The sequence below is a fragment of the Poecilia latipinna genome, unplaced genomic scaffold (assembly GCF_001443285.1).
Source record: "Poecilia latipinna isolate Pla-1442-1.1 unplaced genomic scaffold, P_latipinna-1.0 Scaffold46, whole genome shotgun sequence".
Taxonomy (NCBI): Eukaryota; Metazoa; Chordata; class Actinopteri; order Cyprinodontiformes; family Poeciliidae; genus Poecilia; species Poecilia latipinna.
The window spans coordinates 222,922-247,200 of NW_015112662.1; the positions used below are offsets into that span (position 1 = coordinate 222,922).

Below are 24,279 nucleotides of genomic sequence, written 5' to 3' on the forward strand. Positions count from 1 at the left end.
CATATATATGGGCTTTTGTTGTAAAAAAAAATCATAAAAAAAGCTAATTCTATTAGAACATTTTTAAGAAATACCTTATTCACCTTCCAAGCGCCTCCATTTTCTCTAAATAGCGTTTAGATGTAGAGAGAAAATAAAGAAAGGGGCGTGTTCATGTAAATAAATGGGGGGGTTCTCAACAGCTGGTGCCGATGATTACACCCGTGAAACGAGAACCACACACACCGGGTAGCATCTCTATGGTCTGGGTCATGTTGTCAAGTTTCATTGGAGTTTCACAGTTCGCAGGTGAAACAATGTTCGACTTGAAGAAAAGAAACAGTTTGACTCTAACAGGAACCCGTGAGGCGGAGGAATTTAGACGAGTGGCAGTCCGACGGAAAGACAAAGGTGCGACGGGGAACGACCTTGACCCAGGTGAGGTGGCTACTCTCAACTTTTTTCTTTTTAAACAGGCTTTCTTAAATCACCGGTCGCTGCTGAATAAATTCTGTCAATGCACTATGTAGCTTTCTGATAAAAAAAACAAACAAACAAAAAAAAACCCAGAAACGGTCTCTTGCCAACCACCTCAAGCACAAATGCGGTTGTGTTATGAACCAATTAGGAATTCTAATATTAATGCTTTTGTTTGCTTCTTCGTGTTGTATTTGCCAATTAACAGTTGCCTGTTTCTTGAATACAGAAAATGCCATTTTAAGGTGTGTTGTAGAAATAAAAATAATGTAATCATTTTTCATTTTCTTCCTGAAATCCCACTTTAGCTGTTAAAGGTTGAGTTGCTTTTGTTTCCCCTCACTTTGTTATGCAAGAGCCTTGAGCTTGAGTCAAAAACTTGCAGAAACATTAATCCAATTATTTATTTTTACCCAAAGCAATTTGGTCTAGAAAAAATGTTGACTGAAGGGGTGCTAAAAGATGTATAAAAGGTCATAAAACATATCACAGTTAACCACAAAAATGCACCCAGGCTATATGGTATGACATTTGCATCAACACAATCAATCACAGTGCATTAAAAAACTCCACAGACCCAGAAGGGTGAAATGTTAACTTGGTTTCATAAAACTTTTTAAAAAAAAAAAAAAAAAAAAAAAAAAACTAATCTATGGAGTGTGCATTCAAATGCTCTTTCAAAAAGGGCTACAGCGTAAAAGAGGTGACCAGGGCAGCCTCTTAGTTAGGGCATCAGTGTGTACTAGGCACACTTGGTGACTTTGTTGGACGAGGGTATTATTTCACATCGACTGAATAAGCCCAGACGTTGCTTGTGTGTCTCGACATAAACTGCTTCTTTAGTCCACACAGACCCACATTCTCATACAAAGCAATTACTCTTCTCTCAGTGAGGGTGAACTGTTTTTAAAGGCTGCCTGCTTCATTGGTACTGTTAGACGGAGGATCCAACAGTACAAGCCATACTCTGATAAATGTTAGGGGGAAATGGACAAACGTGCAAGTGTAAAAGTTGCTCTTTTTTCTTTTTAAGAGAAACCCCCTCCCACACACACACACACACAAACACGTGCCATCCAAAAGGGCTACACAGTAAATCAAGGCGTAAGTTTTAGACAGAAGCAACAGAACCTATACAATGCAACCCAAATATATGACTACACAGGGTTTAAAAAAAAAAAAAAAATCATAGTTTTTCAATCAAAGTTTCAGGTTTCTGTTTGAAGATTTTAAGCAGTTGTTTATGGAAATTAGTCATGGTAAAAGTACAGTTTATGTGAGCAGATACGACAGGAGAGAATAAAAATGGTAGGTGGCAGCATAATCAATATCCTGATTTGTGAATCACTTCATGACTTTTTTTTTTTTTTAAACTTTATTTCAGGCAAAATATGACTAAAGAATGAGAGCTAGTTAAAATTGCATCTGTGAAATTGTTTCAAAATATATAGGTGGTAAACTATGAGCATTGGTGCATTCTAACCTACCTGAACTGATTTTGGGCCTCTGTCAGAGGTCGACATGAAGGGAATTGAACCAGAAACCCACAGACATCACCACCATCGTCCCATATCACCACGTGTCAGAAATGGCAGTCCAAGGGTTTTTCATTTGCATTTGCACTGAAATCTATATCATAAAGAGCCAGAAATGCATTGGATTCATTTTAAATATCTAAAAGTTCAGTTATCCTTTGTATTTTTGAGAACTTCTTAGACAAACTGTGCATGTCGTTGCGCTGCTGCTATGGAGACAGCAGCAGCAGTGAAGCATGTAAGTCTGGCAAAGGTTTGCCTCAAACAGTTAAGCAGAAGTGAAAAAACAGAAGTTTCTTCTTGAGAAAGCAGCGGACTTTAGCCCTCTTCACATGACCAACAAATCAGCCTCACATAAGCACAAATAGATCAACTTTCCTACAAACCAGAGCTAATCTGGCTCCAACTTGGATGTAAATGCAGGTAGGAAAACAATCGGCTATAAAGTCTAAATGTAACATGTTTGCTTATGCTGCAAATTTTTTATAGATTTTTTTTTGAAGTTACAGTGGACGTGTTTGTAATGCTTCTAAGAATCTTTCCTGGGTTAATTGTAGACAGCTGTAGACCAGTAGCAGGAGGTAATTTAACTAAAGTATTTGGTGCTTATTTTTTGCTGTACAATACAACATCAGTTTCATATATTGAATAGAGACTGGCAGCAATTTTGTTTTGGCTGAATACATGTTGTAATGTATATCAAAAATGCTTTTAATACCTCATTAATTAGCAGACCTGTGGTTTTAGTAACGCTTCTGTGTAGTAACAACAATTTTACACATCATTTAACTGTTGAAGGAATTTTAAAATGTTACCAAACATCAAATAAGTGCTGACTAACACTGCATTTTTTTACTTAAGAGATAACGGTGTGTTTTTTTTTTCTTTTAGATGCGGACAGCGGAGCGTGCGGCGCTCACAGCTGTGGCCGTGCTCACGACGCTCTCTCTGGAACAAAACCAAACCCCGAACCTAATACGAATGAGGATTATGAAAACAGGAAATCAAAGAGATCTCCTTTCAAGTTTCTAAGTAAGCTCAAAAATACAAACCTCTTCATGTGACGCTTGTGTGTTTTTACAAAATATCACATAATACTTTTGCAAATATTTGAGAACATACGGAAAATTTCATTTGTGGATCAACAGAAGGGTAAATCTTACATGAAAAACAGTTAAATTACCCTAAAAAAATGTTTGAGTTGGTGGAAAATCTGTTTTGTTTATTTTTGTTTTTTTAACAATGCAGTGATGAAACATTTTCCCACCGAACCTTCTGTCTTTATAGCGACTCCTAAACCAGCTCACCTTCAGAAGTTTCAGAAGACGGGACAAGATCAAGCCTCCCATCCCACTTCAGACACAGTAAAACCTCAACAAGGAAATGGCTCAACCAACAGAGATTGCAGAATCTGCATTTCCTGTGTTAGCCCACAGACTTGTCAAGGGTCGCCCAGTCCAGTCAGAGGTGGAGGAGGCAACTTTTTGAATCCAGTGTCTGCGGAACATCCCATGCTGGCTCCAAACCTTTCAAGTTGTTTAGTTTCAAGATCTCCAAGTCTGGCTAAGATAAGCACTCAGGGTCGCAGTCCACTGAGGGAGACGGGCCACGGCCCTGCTAAGCTGTCCCCCAAAAACCGTAGCCCTCTCATGGGAAAGCTGCGCACCCCGAGCCCAGTTCAGAAGAAGATGGGCAGCTTTAGCCCTGCCAAGAGCTCCAAGTCATTTCTGGGCCTGCACAGAATCTCAAGTGAGAAGCTGGAGAAACGAGAGAAGAAGGCAGAAAAATCTTTAAGCGTGCCTGATCTAATAGTCTACATGAATGAAACCAGGTAGGAAGTTGGCTGATGTGTATATTCTTTTTTTTACTTTTATGCATGAAGATCATTTCTAAAAAAAAAAAAAAAAAAAATTACCTTCCATGCAGGATTCCTCCTGAAAAAGTTGCTCCTCTAAAATCAGCTAACTGCAATGGGCCTGGTGTCGATATCGAGACCCCAGACTGTAAGCTAAGAACCACAGATGGAGACCGATTTTGCAGTAATAGCACTGAACTTTCCCCAGGACAACAAAATGGCAAAATACAGCAGAGTGAAGAGTCAACAGAAAGCCTAATGGATGAAGGCAAGGCACTCGGAGGACGCGCTAGCAGGTATTCCTGTGAGTGGACTAAAGCGACCGCTAGAGAAGAGAGCTGTCTCCTCGTTTCACAAGCTGACAATAACGAGGAAGATCAGGAGAAAATGAATGAAAGTGGAGGAAGTGAGTCAAAAAGTGAAGATGACAAAGAACAGAAACTATACAGGATAGCTAATGAGCTGCTGCAGACAGAGAGGACGTATGTGGCCCGTCTATACCTTGTCGACCAGGTAACAGAACTTTCCATTTTGTTGTTTTGATTTTATAAAAAAAAAGATATAAAACTTATGCATTTTAAAAGTTTGGTTAAGTGCTATAGGAATGAGGTAAATGAAGATGTGGTAACTTTTTTGGTGCCAGAGGATGGACAAAAATAATCTTTGCAGCAAACATGAATGAGCTACGTTGAAGTAAACAAGGTTGGACAGATGACTTGAGCACTGTGGGTTTCATTTCCTTTATGGAAATAAGTAATTGCAACCATGCACTACAAATCTGAGCATAATTAAAAAGAGAAGTTGTAAAAATGATAATGAACATTGGCTTCTTAACTCTCTGTGCAGGTCTTCTGCTTACGGCTTACACAAGAAGCCGATCGTGGCTCATTTCCTCCTGACGTGATAAAAAATATCTTCTCCAACATATCGTCCATCTACTCATTCCACAGCCAGTTTCTACTGCCTGATCTGGAAAACTGCATCATGCACTGGTGAGTCTAGGTTCTAATTACTTAGTGAACTTCCTTAGTGGTACCGCTGCTTAATCTTTCATTAAAGGGGGAACCATTTTATACCTGACTAGAGAATACACCACGTTGCACCATCAGGCCTGGCCAAAATAGCATTTTTTTTTTTTTTTATGAACATAAAATGTCCTTATTATAGGAATTGTTTGAGGCATTAAAATATTTTCTGCTACATTTCAATGAAGGCATGAAAGCCCTGGTTTGGGTAAAGCTCTCCTGCAGCACGCACCCTTCCTGAGGATGTATGCCGACTACATCAGGAACTTTGACCGAGCCATAGAACTGGTCAGAACCTGGACCGAACGTTCATCTGCCTTCAGAAACATCATCCATGACATCCAGGCAAGAAACACTCACCAGAGCAAGGATGCATTTGTACATCTCCACGTGTCTCGCCTAGATCTGATCGATGGTGTTATGTTTGTGCTGCTAGAATCAGGAGTTGTGCGGCAACCTCACCCTGCAGCACCACATGCTGGAACCGGTCCAGAGGGTTCCACGCTATGAGATGCTACTGAAGGATTATTTGAAGAAGCTTCCTGAAGATGACCCAGATTATGAGCTTGCTAACAGTAAGTGATTTTGCACCAAACCACAAGACGTAAACTGATGAAAATGAACAAAAAAAAAAATGCCTTGAAGTGATCTGGCAGCTACCAAGTCTTCCTGTCAACCATTACAGACCAAAGGCTGGAAGAGACTTTGTAGCATTTTTCTTTTTTTTTTGGATATGAGGTTATGCTATTGAAGTAAAAGATTAAATTACACATTGTTGCCAGGGATTCCAAAGAGTACGGAAGATGCTGTTTATACTGTAACTATTGCGAGTTTTCCTAAGACGGTTCTGAAAGTGTTTGAGATTCTTGTTTCACTTTTTCCCCCATAGAATCCTTGGAGGCTGTTTCTATGGCAGCAATTCACTCAAACAGCGCCATCCACAAAGCCGTGCGTAGACGCAAAACTTTGATACCGTTCTGATTCGAACTAATGTTAACGGTTTTCACCACCTCAATATTTTCATCTTATTTTATAGGCTATGGTAACACAGGCACAGTATTGATGGGTTTTTAAGCAGATCAATTCAGTCCATGTTTGTTTCATCGTAGGAGAACCTGAAACGGCTTCTGGAGATTTATGAGATGGTTGGAGAAGAAGAAGTGGTCAACCCCGCTAACGAATTTCTCAAAGAAGGTCGCCTGCTGAAACTCTCTGCCAGGAACACGTCGGCTATGGAGAGACATCTGTTCTTGGTCGGTTGTGTGCAGGAAAACATCTCCTCCAGTGTTCGCCACACTAATACTAACGTTGGTGTTTTGCGTACACAGTTTAACAACTTCTTGCTGTGCTGCTGCGCAAAGTTCAGCCTGGTTGGGCAGCGGTTTACTGTCCGCTGCAGGATTGGCGTGGACGGCATGCAAACGCAACAGACGACCAATGAAGACCACTCATACACTTTCCAGGTCTCTGGCAAGGAAAAGACTCTGGAGCTACAGGCCAGGTAGGTTCACAGCATTTCCTAACAGCTGAAGTCCACAGCTCTTTGAAAACAAGAGTTAAAGTTTCTGATTCATACAGGATGTACCTGAATGGATTTTAATGGACACGCATTATGTTACTTTCAAAGACTTGCACAAAGTAAAATGAATGCCCTGCAGCCTTAGCAATTAAATTCAAGCAGTGGATTTTCAATAAGCACTTTACATGTTGCATTCAATTAAATGTAATCAGTTTTTACTTTCTTCACAAGCTCTGAGCAGGAGCGAGACGACTGGATAAAGGTATTTTTGTTTAGCTGCAGTACATTAACTGCTGCTGAAGTCACAGAAAGACTTCTAATTTGTACTCTATCTCTAGGCGATTCAGGAAGCCATTGATGTGTTTCAGAAGAAAAACGAAACCTTCAAACTGCCTACTAAAGAACCTACAGAAGAAATTGTAGGTTGGATCACATACTTTCTTGAAAATTGCAGCCACAAATTGGTCCTTGTGTGCGATTAAAAAAAAAAAAAAACCAAACACTAAGATACACACCTGTTGTACAGGAACTTGGCCGACGAGCCCCTCGCTGGATCAGAGACAATGAGGTGACCCTGTGTATGACATGCCAGGAGCCTTTCAATGCACTCACCAGGAGAAGACATCACTGCCGCGCCTGTGGCTACGTGAGGACCCGGACGCTTTGTACTGTACGAAATGGAACGCAACGCAAGGTCAGTTCACAGGTGATGGTGTCTGCTCTCCCCCCCCCCCCCGGGGGGGGGGTTGGAAGTGTTCAGACAACAAAGTGGCTTTAGAGTACGACGGCAACAGGCTGAACAAAGTGTGCAAAGCTTGTTACTCCATCCTGGCTGGCCAGAGCGCCGAGAGGATGGAGCGAAAAAAGAGACGAATGTTGGAGGTAGGATATCCTGTGATGCTGGATTGCGTTTTTTTCTGCTTTAGGTTTTTTCCCAGTCAAGCTGCGGCTACAACAACATTTATGTTACTAGATTATTGAAAGAAAATCCTGCGACATTCTGATTCAAGTTTTGCTTTTGGTTTCATCCCAGTGTGAAGCATATCCAGGATCAATGGACTGTGTTCTGAGTGGGTTCCTACAGTACGGGGACAACTCCACGATTTGGCAAGAAGTGTGGTGCGTTGTCAGTGGGACTCAGCCTCCATTTTTCCATGTGTACAGTACTCCACAGGTAATGATCCATCAATTTATCTGTATACAATCTTTTATTTATCGTCACTATAGATGAAGAAGTACAAAACGCTTAAAGAAAAAGGTAATTGTTTTTAATGAGATGTCTTGTAGAATATTTACAAATGCAACAGAGAGAGAGATGCTGAAAAGACGTTTATCTGCCATTACACACTTTTTACTTTTTTCTGTTGCCACTGCGTTAAAAGATGAATTCATTTTAAGGATTTTTACACATCTTGACCTGGTGTAATATGACATCAGTAAAAAGATGTTAGTTTGAAATATTGCACAGTAAATTAAAACTGCAAACAACTATTTCAAAGTGCTGAAATAGTGGTGTGCAGTGGCTGGTAGAAAAAGACGTTTTTACACAATAGTACTGAACAGCTGGTGTTGACATTTTTTAGATTATATTATTATGATAAGGAAGCTGCCATCAGCTAGAAAAAACATGATCTTTGACAGATCGGTCACTGTTGTGGCCAAATGTCACAGCACTAAACAAAACTCTAAGCTTGTAGGAGACCGTTTTCCCAGAGATATGTAGATTTATTTATGACATTAGATCTTTCTCAATAATTAGTAAAAAAATAAATAAATAAATATGGGCATTACAGTCATAAAGACCCTCGTATCGTTGCTACAGTTGGGCCACTTCAGGACAAGAATATGACATTCAGTCAGAAGAAAGATGTTGGTAAAATGAAAATATTACTTTAAGTCTCAATCTGCTAGGGGTATAAATAATTCTGGACTTGAGTAGATTCTAATGAATAGACAATTGGAGGTTAACGCATCACTGCTGTGGATTGTTTCAATCTGACTGCAGAAGTAGAAAAGCTCATTTATTTTCCCAGGAGCCTGATTTGAATCTGTAAATCTCCTTCAAAATCCTCCGACATTTACAGTAGATGTTCAAAACTTATTAAAACTACTCATTTTCTGCTACTTAAACTTTTTGCTGACTGTTTGCACAGCTTAGACACTCCAGTATGAGGAATTTTGCCAAGTGGAAGTGGTTATTCTTATTGATATTTGTTCTACATATAGTGACAGCCATTGTTGGTCCTTTCTTTCCCTCCCTTGTGTCCAGGACGAGAAGCCCCTGCTCACCGTACCGTTACTCAGCTGTGTGATCGAGGAGCTGCAGGATCAGAACCATTTCAGTCTCAAACAGTCCAAAAACAGCCACGTGTTCTCCTGCGACGATCTGGACATGAAACAGAACTGGTTGACCGTACTTAAACTGGCGGTGGTGAGAAGTTTGTGATCCACGGAAACAGAAAATCCTCACTGTGGGAAAACGATCCTAAAAGCATGTACTTTAACAGATAAAGGAATATTTGAAATAAGAGCAAGAGAAGGATTTTTATTAAAAGTGGTTGTGCACTTTATTTCTGACATGATTGACGGTGAAAATAAATAAAGCAAAGGTGTTTTTAACATGACTCAGACTATCCTTAACTACAAAGATGTTTGCTTCTGCTTTGTGCAGGTAGATTTAGTTGGCGAGATGTGGAAATGTTTTCTTACAGTGTACAGGCGTGTGGGTTTGATATACACGGAGAGACCAGGGAGATCACTGTTGCTGTATAAAACACATTCAGCTGATCCCATTTCTTTACATAAAAACACATTTAGGTTCACATTTAATATCTTACAGATAAAACTAAAATAGAAAACGAATCGTTGAGTTAGACCTCTGGATCTCATGGTTAATGCAGGACACTGACTAAAAGCTCTGGGTTATCTTACTGTGCAGTGTGTTGCTGTATGCATTTAAAACAAAGGGGTGTATTTTCATCTAAAGATGATTATAATGAAGCACATTTTGAGGGGGGGGTTTGAGTGTGATTTCTAGAACTATGCGGATTAACCTTTAAAATCACCAAAAGTAAGATGTGCTAAAAGCTGTGTGGCTATACAGTGGTATACTGGTTTCATACCCCTTAAACATTTTCACATTTTGGCCACATAATTCTGTGTTATCTAATTTTATGTGTGCTACACACAATAACAAAAGCTGAAATATGTGGCAAGTATTTCATCAAGTCTATTTAAATAAATCAAAATAAAATCCAGGGCATCCAGAATACCTCTTTTTGTTTTAAGGTGTGCAAATGAACAAAAAGCACTAAAGAATACAACCAGACACGTAATGGTTTGTTCCAAAATAATGTCTGCCTTTTCTTTTCTTTTTTTTATCAATTGAGCTAAATGCAGATCAATTGTATTCATTCATTGGAGAGGCCTAGTCAAACTCCAGATGTGAATCTACATGGAAATCTGTGGTCAAACTCTCATTCATCCTGACTGATATTGTGTTAACCCTGCAAAGAAGCTAATACAGAAAAATACTTCTAAACTACATTGAGGTTTTCTGGCTGTAATGTGACAAAAATGTGGAAACGCTTAAGGAGTACATGTAATTTTGCAAGGCACTGTATATTGTTACAGATTACTTGTAGCGCAAAAGAAGCTGCAGTAACTACTCCCCAGATTCTCACTGGGGTTGATATAAAATCACATTTATTAGCTGTCATTTTATATTCTTTATGCAGAATAAACAGTTACTTTCAAGTAACTGAAACGTCAATGGAAAAGAACTGTAGCGGAGACGCTAAGAGGTCGAACATGTTGGATCTTAATCATGCAATACATCTAATCGAAGCCAGAGGGAGCTGTTGAGCTACATAAATCTTGGTAGCTCCACTCAAATAGTCTACTTTTTCCATTACATTGTAATAGAAATGGATGCTTTCAGTGCTTTTTATGTTTTTGCTCTGAATTTTTTTTTTTTTTGGTCAATGACAAAATTATTTTTCCTAATGGAGCTAAATTGGCCTTGTATGTTGATAGGATTCATCTCAAAGCTCAACTCCTGATGTCTAAAAGTGCAAAAATAAACAACACATCTCTAGAACCAACCTGCTGCCTTTGTGTCTTTCAAACATTCTCCTCTCAGACATACGTTGTGTCACTTGTCACTTGGTTGGTGATGTTACAGACGTACTTGGTGAAAGCAAAGGCAGTTTGACGTGTCGGTGAAAGACCTTGAGCCCTAATTTGGATCACCTGGGCAAAAAAGTGTCTCTTTAAAATCCAGCAACACGGTACACGAAGTGCAACACTGGCAGAGATTCAGACCTGATATCACACACATACACTGACACACAGATCACAGACAAATCAGCCTTATTTACAGGAAGCCCACCTCTAGTTACCTTTCGTACTGTAAAACTTGCTGGCTTAATACATTTGTGCGGTTCGGTTTTCGTTTATCTAGTCAAATGTTTAAACAGTCTGGGGAAAACAAAAAACATGGCTCAGTATTTATATCAAACACAACAGCTGTATGGAAATCTCCACAAGGCTCTGCTCAGTAGAATTTACCACGTTTTTGTCGGTACCACTGAGTTCAGACGTTCTGGCTGTCATGGAGGAGACCAAACATTACAGCATGGCGCCTTCAACAGTGACCCAAAGCCAGTGGTGCAGCAATCAGAGGCAGATAAGCCCTCTGTGTTAAAACCAGCAGTGATTACAGACAGAAAAAAACAACAAAAAAACCAATAAAAACACTCAGCTGCAGCACAGCTGCTCTGAAACCAGCAGACTGTCATAGCCGTAGATTTCCAGCAGGTGGAGCAGGAAGAGTCTGTCTCCATGGGGATCCAGACCCATGGCCCTCACACTGTCCTGGGTGACGGTGGGATCCGGGCTCCCTGCCACCTCGCTCAAAGTCTGGAAAATCCTGTTGTTCTGCTCCAGGAAAAACCTTCAGAAGTAAAACAGAACGAGAACTTCCCTGAAACTTCCACTTTTTTAAACACTGTTCTGTGTTTTTCCCCTTGGTTAGTTTTACTCTGTTGGTCAGAAACACTGATTTGTGTTTGTTGTAAATGAAAACAAGAACTCAAGGGTGGATTTAACTTTAAGCTGCATCCAGGATTGTAATTTAAAAGTGGGCTAATAAAAATTTATGATGTACTTACAAAATAAAAAGATCCTCCTCGCTGGACACACAGTCTCCATTTTCCTCCTGGGAATACAGCAACATCTGCCTACAGACACAGACACTTCTAATTCTTTATGGTCTCACTACAACAAACCTTTCCTTAAAGCGAGCTCCTAAGAATATACAGCGCCTTGCAAAAGTAGTCATACCGCTTTTATGCAAAATGTACTTTTTGCACGTTTTTATATTTCCACTCGGGTCTCAAAGCAATTTAAAAAAAAAAAAAACAAAAAAAAAAAACACTCAGCCGTTATTTTTTTGGCAATAAGTTAATGTTTCTTGGTGTCTGGAAAAGGAGCCGTTTCAAAACAGTCTGGAATATGGAGTCACATTCAATGTGAACTGTGCTGTCACTTAGCAACCACAGTGGAGCTCCAGCATTTTTGGTCAGCTGGTTTTATGGCTGTTTTGTTGATGACTCATCATTCAGAAACCACTTTCTGCATTCTAGTTGGTTGTGCAGGAGGCTCCACTTCTGCTTTTCAAACATGTGCGGTTGTATAATTGCACATCTGCAAGCAGCCATTATTTATATGTGTGGCTAACAGTGCACACCACCCGTTAAAGGCGTATTGATAGTTTTCCGAGACACAACAAAGAGGGAAACAAATACTAATTTCACTGTGTAACTCGAGTAACCTACCTCTGCTCGGTGAGCTTGCGATATTTCTCTCTGTCGGCGGCGCTGAGGCGCAGCAGAGGCTTCAGCCCGTCTCGGTAGGTCTTCACATTCTGATTATCAACATACACATCATACAGATCTTTCTTCTCCTCAAAGATCTTCTCAGTCGTACCTGAACATGCAAACATGTCCCGCGCCCGGTTACCATCGACTTCCTCGTTCGGTGCGAAATGTTTTGCGAATCCACTCACATGCTACATAGGAAAGCTCGTTTTCCAGGGCGCTGATGTCGGCGACGTTAACGTAGAAGAAAGGCCGGAACTCGGGTACTGCCATGCCGACGCCGGGGATGGAGATGTTGGCCAGGCAACAGCAGCAGTACACTGATGGAGGACGGGAAACAGAAGAATTGACACGCCTTTCGATGGCGTGGGACGTTTTTATCAGAACGTGTCCCACCTCTGTAGCAGACCACACCCACAGGCGGAGGAGAGAAGATGAGGATCCGCCTTCGGAGGAGAGCCAGCTTCCAAAGGACCATGATCTGTTCCCCAAAGAAGCGGATGAACTGGGACATGCAGCCTGCTGGATGAGTGATCTATCCCAAACACAAACACAGGGAGAAACTACTGAAACATACGGAAAGATTCATCATCTGAAAAAAAAAAAAAAGTAAACCATTTTATTGTCATAGAAATGTGAAGATCTCTCCTACCTTCATCTCAGGGTGCATGCTGTGGTTAATCGCAGCGCCCCATGCGTTGGCTGGGAATGCAGTTATAACATCCTCTCCACTGGGGGGCAGTAGCGCCCTCTTGTCCTCGTAAAAGGCCTCCAGGGGTGAGTAGTGTCCCGGGGACTGAAGCTGGAGTCTGTGGAAAGGAGAAGAAATGGCATCAAGAGAGATCTGGACCGGAAAAATTATAATAAATATAAACTCTGAAGCTTTTACGGCCACGGGAAAATATTTGTTGGTGGTGCACGTTCAGTATAATGAGCTGAGTCACCAATCAAATCCACATACTGCCCGTGTTATTCCGACTCAGTGCTGGAAACAGTCTAAAAACGAGAGCACTAATCAGCGCGAGGACAGATGGCTTCAGGTCCCGGAGCAAAGCTATTCTGACTGCAGCTGACAAAAATCACGATGTTCCACCTCCGCGTCGCCCAACGACAGCAACAATCTTAAGACAATAACAAAAACATTGAAAATGAAAACCGGAAAAGGCTGGGTTAAGCGTTCGCTAATTATTGTAGGAGCATTGTGAATCAAATGAGCCGCAGGACTTAATTACACAAATGAATTTGTCCGTGACCTGGAAACCGTCATTGGGTAACAAGACTGACGAGATGTAAGTCAGGCTGGGAAAAATATCCGACCACAGCAAAGAGAAATGGCAAAACCTCTAAAATGATGCTTCAGGAGTTTCAAATCTGATTTACGTGAGAACAACAAAAACATATAAGAGATGTAAAATCCGTTTAGAAGCCAAAAAAAAGTTTATAAATGTATAATACTGCCTAAAACCTTCTGTTTTTATTTTACTGAACCTCACATGTGGTGTTCCTCAAGGCTTCATACTCAGTATTTTTTTATTTCAAATCTGTTTGCTCTTCCTATATCATGCTACAGTGTGTTATGGCATCTCTTACCATAAGTAACGCATAGCATTTCCCACATGACAACAGTCACTGAGCCAGATGAAACCCTACAGACTAGCTGAGTCAGAGGTTACTACAGCCTAATGCTCAAAATAAATTAATTGTTTAAAACAGAAGGTTAGCGGTCTGGAGAGGCTGCCTGTCAAACAAACAAAAAAAGACAGAAAAAAAATGGTGCATACTTTTATTCCCAATAGTTTAAACTTTTGTAATGGTGGCTTTTCCATATTCCAGTGACCAGAATTAAAAGTTTGAAGACTGCATTTAAATTGCTGGGCTCCAAAAATGCCTTCGTTAGATGTGGAGAGAAACTGATGGCGACTTTAAATCAGGACTGAAAACATCACAGTTAATGCAGCTTCATAGTTAATGTCAAAGATTATTTTATCAGTTAAGTTCCTTTAAATGGTAACTTAACAAAGAAACTTTGTGGCCATTTCTTGGACAGTCTATTAAAATATAGGGAAAACAAAAAAATCCTTGATGCATCCCTTGAACCGGCCCGTCGGCCTTACCACACACCACTGTCTCACTGTTTCCTACATGCCCTGCCCTTGCGCCAGTCTTGCGTAGTTCTCTCTCACACCAAACATTTTCAAACAGTTACCTAAGTTCCTTTACTTGTCCTTCGTCCGACTGTTGCCATACTTCCCCATCAATACTCTAAGAGCAAAATAGGATTTCGGCTCTCGACTGTCAGGAGGAGAGAAGAAACCAGAGAAATTCCTTAACGTTTGAGTCACCCCGTGACCAACAGCACGCCCTTTGTACAAGGAGTGACGACTACCGGAGCAGCCGTCAGATGGAGGAATCTGGAGAGAGATATGTGGGGGAATGATGAGCAGGAGCACTGCATGACTGGAGGCCGCAGTGTGGGAACCGTGCAAGAAGAAAGGAGAGGGAGAGAAGAGAAGCCGATTGTGTAGAGAGCGGTGTGTTCAACTGAAAAAAAGGAAGTGTGAGTCTGGCATTGAAAGTCTAAAGAAAGCAGAAGTAGAAAGTCGTCTGAAGGGGGTTTATTCCTTTTTGTCTGGATCAAAATGTAAAAAGACTGAAATACTGATGCTTTCAGCATTACTTCATTCAAGGAAAGATTAAAATGTTAGTACCTCACTAAGGTATTTATACATCTTGTAATTTTCTTTGTCACATTACAACCACAAACTTGAATGTACTTTGTTGGAATTTTATGAGATAACATGGTGCATTTTTAATGAAATGGAAGTGAGATGATAGACAGGCTTCAAAAGGTTTTGTCAACAAAGTGAATGAATGGCAATGAATTCATATTATTGCTTCTCTCAAGTAATTGCTCCAAAATGCAGTTCCATAAAGTCTTTTAGTTTCATTTTTCTTTTTTGGAATGTGACAGGATGGCTTCATGGTAGCTTTAAACTTTATTTTCTCTCAATTTATTGGGACTTGATTTCAGATTTGGGTAGCAACTCATATTTACTTAATTATCTTTTAGAGTTTTTTTTTTTTTTTTCGAAAAAAAATTACTTATAGGAGTATTTTTTACTACACTGTACTTTTTACTTTTACTTGAGTAAACTTTCTGGATTTTCTTCAATGAACGAAGAACAAACATGTTTTAACCAAAGCTTCACTCGACAAAGACACATCTGCAGTTTTTGTTAAAGTTTCATAAGTTTTTTTATTGAAAGAAACTGATTTGAAAAAAATATTTTGGTTGATTTTGTTATTTTATGCTACTTACATGAAATATTATTTTTGTCCTTAAAACACAATTTCCACTTAACTTTATATCTTGGGCCATCTAATTTTTAAATATTAAATGACTGATAATTTGATCAATTACTCAGTACTTGAGTAGATTTTTTACCAACCTCTGCCTCAATCTCAAATCTTTTGCAACTTCCAACAGAAAATGATGCTACCACCATGTTAAACCATTAAAAGTCTTTTTTTGTTGTTGTTTGACCAGAATATGACTCATAATTGTCCTAAAACAACATTTTATTCCTGACCTATTTGATGTGTTCCTCTGTCTTCACAAAATGTTTGACTTCTAGAGGCATTCAGTTTTAATTGAAGGGATTAGAGTAAAGGGGTTTTAGTTGAATATAATTGCACACCTCAGTTTTTAGTGAATAACTTTGAAGCACCATTCTCCTCCCACATCATAAATATAACCTGGCTGGTGATGGTCTGAGAAATAAAATCCCAGTAAAACACACTGAAGTTTATAGTGTGAATGCTTTGACTAGACACTAAAGCCACCCTAATGCCCTACATTAAGACTTTTAACCCCAGCTGATCCCAGCACAACTGTGCAGTGATCAGACCAGCTCAGGTTTCCAGGTGTGAATGTGTATTTAAGGTGTCTCCTACAAGCACGGCCAAGTGAAAGACGAGTTTGTGGTTACAATTCAGTCATAATTAGAAAGTGAGTCAGCAGTTTTAATGTAATCGTGACAGTGCAACAGTCGTGTCACAATGTTGATCTCTGCTAAAAGAGGAAAGTATAGTAAGACTTTTGCTGAAGCCAGAAGCTGCTTGCCATTAAAGACGGTCCTTCCTTACCTGACCTGGTGCTCCAAGAAGCTCATGTAGCGGTAGAGCAGCGTGTAGGACGGAGACAGGATCCCCACCGACTTCATCCGGGCCCCCCTCTCCTCCGTGCTCTCCACCGCCATGTTGGCGAAACAGGCGAGGCCAAAGTAGCGGCCTTTCCGGAAGTAGCTGCAGAAGGAGGAAAGATGTGGGGATGGAAGATGAGGCAGTGAGTCAGGGAGAAGCGAAGGCACTGCCAGATGGCTGCGCCAGACAGCACTTTGCCAGGATGGGAGGTGGTGGGGGTTTTGGGGGGAGGGAGGAGATCTGGGGCCGCATCCTAATATTTGAAGCTGGCTTACTCTGCTTGCCAGCAAACAGAGCCACTCACATGAAGTCCGTGCTGACTCGGTGGGAGCCGCTGGCAATGGCTTTGAACTCCACTCCCTCCAGGTCCATGTCTTTGGGTAGACACCACTCCAACATGTTACCTGTGTCACACGCAGACAACATAAACAGACGGGTACATTCGTATTCAGGGAGCTAAACGGGACGTGGAAGTCGCCGTGAGCTTCGGCTGAGCAGACCGGGCCTGACAGGTGCAGACGAACAGAGAACGTGACTCAGCGAGTTGACGGCGTTCGATTACGTGTGTCAGTCAAACAACCTTCTGCAGGAATATGAGCTGGTTTGTCAACAAACCAACGTTTTTTTTTCCCACCATAAACTACAGAATGTTTTTGATATGATAAACAACAAAAAGCAACACTTATTTGTACAGTGGAAGAACACAACACGACACTTTTTTTAAGGAGATAGAAACAAAGAAGAATGTCTGAAAAGTGTGGTGTACATTTTTCTCCAGCTCCATTTACTTTGATACTTAAATTCAAATTGAACAACTGTTAGGTTGCATTTTAACCCTTAAAGTAAATATTTTCCTTTTATAATAAGAAAATAATACTGAAATAATTTGCATCTTTAGATCAGGATCTAACTAGAAGCTTTTGTTTTAATCTTATGGTAGCTAATTATAGTTGAGGGAAAGATGGATGGAGCAATAAATCCAAGAAAAGCCAAATAAAAGTCTCAGTGAGAGACTTGGAAAATCATTGTCACAACTGAAAAGACTAGGCAAAAATATGAGTCAATAGATGTGCAAAGATGTATCCTTTCCCTTCCAATTCACAATTATGCACTTCTTTGTGCATAATTGCACAAAGAAGTGCAATAAGCACTTCTTTGTGCAATTAAAGAAGTGCACAAATAAGCTGTGTGGAACTTTATCGTTGTTAGGCAACAGATTGTGAAAAAAGCAGAAATGCTCTTGCAATACACTTTAGTTTTATTCAGATTTGTTTTTCTTTACTCAGCTGAAATCTGATCAAAGTGTTTTGTAGCTCAGCAGCAAGTGCCTTTTGTTAATATAATTAAATAAATAATAAAAATCAGACTTGCTTATATAAAGAGTGTCATTCTGGACCATCTGTTACACTGAGACAAAACTAGCCTAGATTTTTTTAAAGAAAGTAAATAATTCTCAGATTCTTTGGCCCAGAAACATTTCTTAAATGTTAAAACTTTAGCAATTTCTTTTTTGTAAGTTGCAACTTTATTCAAGGTGTGATTTCAAATGGTTCATCTGAAACTATGCTTTTGGAAGTCTTTATTGTGAAGAAATCTGGGCTCCGTGATTATAAACATTTTTTTCTTTTACTAAAAATAATGCTTTTTCAATAATGCAATGATTTACTAGATGTACATTGATTGTTATTGTTAAACGCTGTAGCATCATGGCACTGGTGGGCTGGAGGCTCATTATATTATTGACTTTTCACTCTTATTTGCGTTCTTCTCACCCAAGATTGTAACATGCAGTGATAATTACGCAGTAATGATTCCTTCTTACTGAACAAGGATGACAGTAGCAACCTGCTTGTCATGTCAGCTTCACATGCCGCAAACCCATAAAAGAGCCCAGCTCCACCCTGCAGAAAATCTCCTGTCCTCCATTCAGAGCAGCTTTTCTCCATCATTCATTGATTCTGTGTTTGATTTGCCCACCGACTAAGCAATCCATCTGGCAAGTGATTCACCAGGGCTCTGCCAATCTTCAAGACAGCCCTTATTAAAAATGTATGGGTTACCTCCTGCTGAAGGCGACGCCTGATTGATTTATATCACTTATCCTGACATTTGGTCAAACCCCCGCTGATCTGGCAAGGGAAAATGTGTCGTGACTTTCGACTTTGTCTTTAAACTTGGAGAGAAAGATCAGGAAAAGCCACACCTGTGGGAGAATGATCTGCAGAGTTTGCTCAGACAGGCGCTTATTTTGTTCTAGGCATCATGCCTGGAAAGGATGGTTCTAAATGATACATAATCCTTAATTTACTCAGAATATTTCATGCCTTCCTGAAAACAATTTGTACATATTAGCTGTCTCACCTGTTCTGGTATTAAATGTAACTACAAAGACAGACACAATCTGGTCCTTTTCCTCCCACTTCACCATCCTGTCCTCCAGCGACGCCTCCCTCGTTCCTGAATCCGAGAGATGCTCCTCCTCGTCGGGCGGCAGTGCTCGCTCCGGGGCCGCCGGCGGGGCGCTGGAGGTCGCGGGCGGGGCGCTGCAGCCGTCTGCTTCGGACCTGCGGGGCGGAGTGGGACCCCCAGGTCCGCTGCTCCACCCAAACCCCGAGCATCCTGCCGTGCCGCGGCTGTTGGACTGGCTCGACAGTCGCTCCTCGGAGGGAGTCGCCGCCGGGGCATCGTCGCCGGGTTTCTCCGCGGATGGGATTTCCTCCCAGTCCAACAGAGGGGCTCGGTCCGACCGCTCCACCATCCTGCTCGTCGGCGTCGGTCTCTCCGCCGATCGAAAACGATGATCTCAGGCGACAGCCGCCAGGTCCATCCGTGGATAATCACAAGTCAGAGTGTTCTCCGCAGATTAAAGTTATTGCAAACTGCTCACCAAGGTTGCATTTAAATTGCTTTAAATTGACACAACGCGCACCACTTTTCACGTTTAGCTTGGAAACCTTTCTAATCTTCAATGATCATAAATTTGATGCTGTTTAGAGAGGGCAACTCCTTCGCCTGATGCGAGCTGCATTCAAAACTCACGTTAATTTTTTCGTCTCCCTCCTACAGAATTGAACATTTCGAAACGCGGCTCTTTCGAAACTTCTTGAATGCACCCCGTTAAACAACGGTCGGTAGGTTCATCAGTCTTCTGTTCTCTAGCCACACTTTCGATGAAATATTCGTTCTCTACTAAGCTGCGCACAAATTTAATTTAAAAAGTTTTAAAAGGTAATTCATGCGAGTTATTTTATTATGAAATTGTATTTTCTTTTAATTGTCTCGAAAAGTGTTTTGCTTATTTCACATAAAATAAAAATGTCGCTATGGGTATGTGACGAATGTTGCGAGCAAATCCACGCGAGAGTTAATGACGTCTTCCAGCGACACGTCAGCCAGACGGAACCAACCTGGCAACTACACATTTATAATTCGAGGAACGAGATTTTGAGGAAATGGGTGCGTAATTCAGTTTTTCTTTTATTAAATTAGATATTTTTCAACAGCATACATTGAAAATTATATATACAACATATTCAACAGAGCTACATCAGCGTTCTCGTTTTGCTTCCGTGCTTTAGCGCGAGGTGCAGTTGGTGCCAGCCTGCTTAGCTAATGCTAATGGCTAGTTGTTTATAGTGTTTATTTTATTGTGTTTGGCTGTTTACGGTTTTTCTGTGCGGTGTTTAGCTTATATTCTGGCCTTTCTATCCAGAAACGTTCAGTGAGAGTAATAAAGCATGACATTATGTCTTAAAGTCATAATGCTGTCACCAATGGTAGGGACTGGGAGCTAACCTGAGCTACCTCGATAAACGTGAATGATGGAGACCTGTGGAAAAATGCTTGTATTCGTGCACCCTATTTATTTTTTCCTTCTATAGATACATCTGATGTATTTAAAAGAAAAAAAAAAAGATATTCAACCGTAAAAACAAAAAACAAAAAAACAATCAGCTAACTCAGAACTGAATTCATCAAAGTATTGTATATGCGGTGTGTTTCCTCTCCAGGGGGTTTCTTCTCCAGTCTCTTTTCTGGCCTGTTTGGCACCAGGGAGATGAGGATTTTGATTCTGGGCTTGGACGGTGCAGGGAAAACCACCATTCTGTACAGGCTGCAGGTTGGAGAAGTGGTCACCACGATTCCTAGTATGTACTGCTCCTTCCTATGTCCTTGTACCTAAATTTAGCTTTAAAATTTTAATTCTAATGAAAACACAAAAAAATGACCATGTGGCAATTATTTCCTATTGCTGGAGAATCTTGTTTTACTGGTTTATAGTTATACCATGATCGCAGTCATGATTTCCGCTTATATGTGACACTCTGCAGGTAAATTAGTTCTGTTTGACATTAAGCCATCTATTATTTCTGATGTTTTCCCAGGCAGTTGAATTTAGAAATGCAGTGTATTGAGTATTGTCAGATTACAAAGTGCTGATAACTTATATTCCTTATCCGTCCCTTTATAGCTATTGGTTTCAATGTTGAGACAGTCACATACAAGAACCTGAAGTTCCAGGTGTGGGATCTGGGAGGACAGACAAGCATCAGGTATGTGGGAGGCTACTGGAAATGTGCATATGGTTGAAGAGTAGAGATTATGAGGTTTTGTATTTGATTCATATTTATATTTCACATCAATAACAAGTTCTGTCACCCTCTAATATGTCTCTCCTCTCCAGACCCTATTGGCGGTGTTATTACTCAAACACAGACGCTGTGATCTATGTGGTCGACAGCAGCGACCGTGACAGGATGGGCATCTCCAAGTCAGAGCTGGTGGCCATGTTGGAGGTAAATGCATCCACTATCCAAAATCTTTGCTATGAGAATTATAGTGCCTTACAAAAGTATCCACACCGCTTTAAATTTCTCACATTAAAGGCCAAAAGCGCACAAATTGAACATTTCAGCCATTTATCTGTGCTAAAATTGTTGTATGTCGTCGTTTACAGGAAGAAGAGCTAAAGAAAGCCATCCTGGTGGTATTTGCCAACAAACAGGACATGGACCAGGCAATGACGCCGACTGAAGTGGCCAACGCTCTAGGCCTTCCTGCCCTCAAAGACAGGAAGTGGCAGATCTTCAAGACCTCAGCCACCAAAGGAACAGGCCTGGATGAGGCCATGGAGTGGTAAGCTACATTTCCAGAGCTAGCTTCTGTTTGTGTAGATGTATGCCTGGCTAAGCAGGACCAACTTGTATTGACTCAACCGTTGTATCTGCTTGTTTACTCAAGTTGAATTATATTTGCTTTGTCTCTGCTCGTAGGTTGGTGGATGCCCTGAAGAGTCGGCAGTAAGAGGCGGAGCCCCATCCTGTATATACTCCTAAACTTTGACCCCCTCGCTTTGAAGCCTTGTGACTGACCCTTACCTATTCCCCTAATTTTCTTTGGACCAGTGATTGCACTCCTCCTCCAGTTATACACCCACATAAAGCCTTGACCAAGTCCTCCCAATGCCTAACGCCTTTTAAGCCTGGGACTGAGAAGAGAAGGCTGCAGTAAAATCTGGAGTCAGCACAGATATTTTGAAAGTAAATCCCACATGACACAACCTCAAGAATCAACTCCTGTTATTTGGATATAATAAGCTCCAATGTCAGTGACAAGAAGATCCACCAGGGGGCGATAAAGCACCACACAATAAACATGGCTTATGTTTCTGGAGTCGGTCTTTTAGCCAAGTGTTGCTGCAGCCTGGGCTGTCCGCTTCGTTATGGATTTCGGTTTTTTTTTTCTTCCTACTGATTTGTTTCAATTATTCTAGTGGTTGGAATCTTTTGAATGCAGCTTTGGCATATTTAGTTAATTAGTCATTGAACACTAACTGTATGCTCAAAGTTTTATGGTTGCATATTTATACCTGCTTGTACAGTAAAATTGAGTAAAGAATGAAGTCCGTTATTGTACCAATATTGAAACTTTGTTATATTTATTCCAAATAATTAATAGGATAGCCGCAGGTTATCCTATTAGTAAGCAAATAAAAATTTAAACCGAAAAATTATAAATATAGGGAAGTGTTGGGAGATACTGCTGTATAACAATGAAGTTATCTCAAAAACGGACATTTTGGAAGCAGGCTTTGTGCTTCTCATGCCTTAACCCCAGTAGTAACCAGTTTTTGTTTTTTTTTTTTTTTGGCACCAACCTCGTATGGGTTGGTGACGGAAGTAAACCGGTGGCAAAAAGAAACGTCGTTCAACAAACAAATTTGTACTTACCCATGATGACGCAAAAAAAGCTAGCTAGCATGGCTAGTTGGCGGTGGCCTCAACCGCGCGCGACTCAAACAGAACAGAAAAGTTCCGCAAGAATAAAAAACTACAGAAGATTAAATACTCCTGCCACGACAAAACTTAATACCTGGAATTGATATATTTAAAGCCAATTTACAATTTAATGAATTTAAGACGTTTTAACGACGTGCGGACATCCTGTAAAGACCAAAGCTGAAAATTGCAGTTGGTTGAATGACCACTAGAGGCGCAGTGGTTCCTCAATCCCAACCCACTTCCTGGACATAAGGGAAAATGATCTAGAATGCATTTTGTAACAACTAAAGCAGCTCGAACGTTTACAACCAGTTTTTAGTTGACATTATAATTAAACTTACTTTCTATTAAAGAGATCTAACTAATCTCTGCGCTGAGAATGAATTCCACTGTGCTCTGTAAACATGTTGGTTTATTTCTCTTTTACAAAAACATAGATTATCACAATCCCGTTATTGATCCACAGCGGGAAAGTAAAATTGTCTTTGATTTATTATTTACATGATTCCACGTGTTAAGGCTGCAGGGCATCCAGATGTTTGACAGTCACACTGTAACAGCAGAAGATCTCAGAATGCAACAGGCCATACCAGAGCCCAGATAGACCTGTTTGGAGTCAGATTTCAGTCCCATGTGTATGACTCACTGCACCATCGCCAGGTCTTTGAGCGCATGACTGCGATGCTTCTTGGCTTTATATCCAGGCCGCAGGACCTCAATTTTTCTCTTCTTGGCTTCGATTTTTTTCTTGTTCTTCTTAAGTTTCTTTTTAGCGGCGATGTCTGGGTTGGCCACCGCCTGCAAGGTGGAGAATAAATATTAAAACAAACGTACGGGTGAAACCTTGTACATCATGGGTCTGGCGCTTGTCATACCTGCATGGCTCTGTGTCTCTTGCGAGCTGCTCGCCTCTGTGAGAACTCCTTCTGGACGGCAGAGAAGGCCAGGGAGAATCTCTCCAGCCCCACCTGCTTCTTCAGCAGCTCAATCAGCTCCTGCGCCAAGTTCTTCAAGGTCGGATCTGGACAAAATGGAGAAATATGGATTTAAATCTACCAAGACTACCTTTCTTGTATTTTTCGTTTACTCTTTGCCAGTCAGACAGAGACCTTGCTCAGCATATGTGCTGTCCAGCTCTCTGTACAGAGGAGTGATGATGGTGGTGAGGTAGGGGCCGAGGCGTTCCTTCCCCAGGTCCACCGCTGTGGCTCCCAGGAACTTAAACACACACGTTCTCTGTGGGAAAAAGCCGAGACGAGAGGCAAGAGGTGATGAAATGTCACACTAATCAAAGCCCTAAAACTATTTTCACATTTTGTCCAATCATAAACACCCTCCCTACAGTGGTGGCAGCACCATGATGTAGGGATGCTGTTCATCAGCAGGGGCCTCTACATGTATCTATATGGTTGCTTGGATTATGTATGGGTTTTTTAATGAACATATTGATTTAATTATTCATATTTGTATAATTTATTGTTTGTTTTATTGGGATAGTGTGTGACTTGGAGTGGGAGACATGGACT

The 24,279-nt window shown here is 40.8% G+C and overlaps 4 protein-coding genes across 5 annotated transcripts in view; 2 read left to right on the forward strand and 2 right to left on the reverse strand.

Moving 5' to 3' along the window:
• The first annotated feature begins 158 nt into the window (after nt 1-158).
• On the forward strand, nt 159-9,023 carry LOC106958004 (FYVE, RhoGEF and PH domain-containing protein 4-like). 2 transcript variants are annotated; one of them, XM_015049652.1, is made up of 16 exons: nt 159-417; nt 2,883-3,023; nt 3,279-3,822; nt 3,918-4,359; nt 4,693-4,838; nt 5,060-5,216; nt 5,308-5,446; nt 5,761-5,819; nt 5,981-6,124; nt 6,200-6,372; nt 6,622-6,652; nt 6,729-6,809; nt 6,917-7,038; nt 7,131-7,272; nt 7,424-7,564; nt 8,660-9,023. In XM_015049652.1, the coding sequence occupies exons 1-16, from the start codon at nt 192-194 to the stop codon at nt 8,834-8,836; spliced, it is 2,865 nt and encodes a 954-aa protein (XP_014905138.1). In that variant the 5' UTR covers nt 159-191; the 3' UTR covers nt 8,837-9,023. The 2 variants fall into 2 exon arrangements, with proteins under 2 accessions (XP_014905138.1, XP_014905145.1); XM_015049659.1 differs by lacking the exon at nt 2,883-3,023.
• Nucleotides 9,024-9,769: 746 nt separating this feature from the next.
• On the reverse strand, nt 9,770-19,716 carry LOC106958019 (protein LCHN-like). The gene is made up of 9 exons (XM_015049688.1): nt 18,834-19,716; nt 16,777-16,876; nt 16,416-16,574; nt 12,922-13,078; nt 12,666-12,804; nt 12,458-12,589; nt 12,228-12,378; nt 11,562-11,630; nt 9,770-11,344 (listed from the first exon to the last, which is right to left on the reverse strand). Exons 1-9 carry the CDS (start codon nt 19,228-19,230, stop codon nt 11,149-11,151), a joined length of 1,500 nt encoding a protein of 499 aa, XP_014905174.1. The 5' UTR covers nt 19,231-19,716; the 3' UTR covers nt 9,770-11,148.
• Nucleotides 19,717-19,833: 117 nt separating this feature from the next.
• arl1 (ADP-ribosylation factor-like 1) lies at nt 19,834-22,145 on the forward strand. Its single transcript, XM_015049703.1, has 6 exons — nt 19,834-19,928; nt 20,483-20,620; nt 20,944-21,025; nt 21,157-21,268; nt 21,430-21,608; nt 21,746-22,145. The coding sequence occupies exons 1-6, from the start codon at nt 19,925-19,927 to the stop codon at nt 21,774-21,776; spliced, it is 546 nt and encodes a 181-aa protein (XP_014905189.1). The 5' UTR covers nt 19,834-19,924; the 3' UTR covers nt 21,777-22,145.
• A 68-nt stretch (nt 22,146-22,213) lies between these two features.
• utp20 (UTP20 small subunit processome component) overlaps nt 22,214-24,279 on the reverse strand; it is a 34,988-nt gene continuing 32,922 nt past the window's right edge. Inside the window, exons 65-67 of the mRNA XM_015049469.1 lie at nt 23,863-23,989; nt 23,629-23,774; nt 22,214-23,551 (exon numbers count right to left, since the gene is read on the reverse strand). Of these exons, the coding sequence (XP_014904955.1) occupies nt 23,396-23,551; nt 23,629-23,774; nt 23,863-23,989 (429 nt within the window). The 3' untranslated portion in view covers nt 22,214-23,395. The remainder of the gene's footprint in view (nt 23,552-23,628; nt 23,775-23,862; nt 23,990-24,279) is intronic.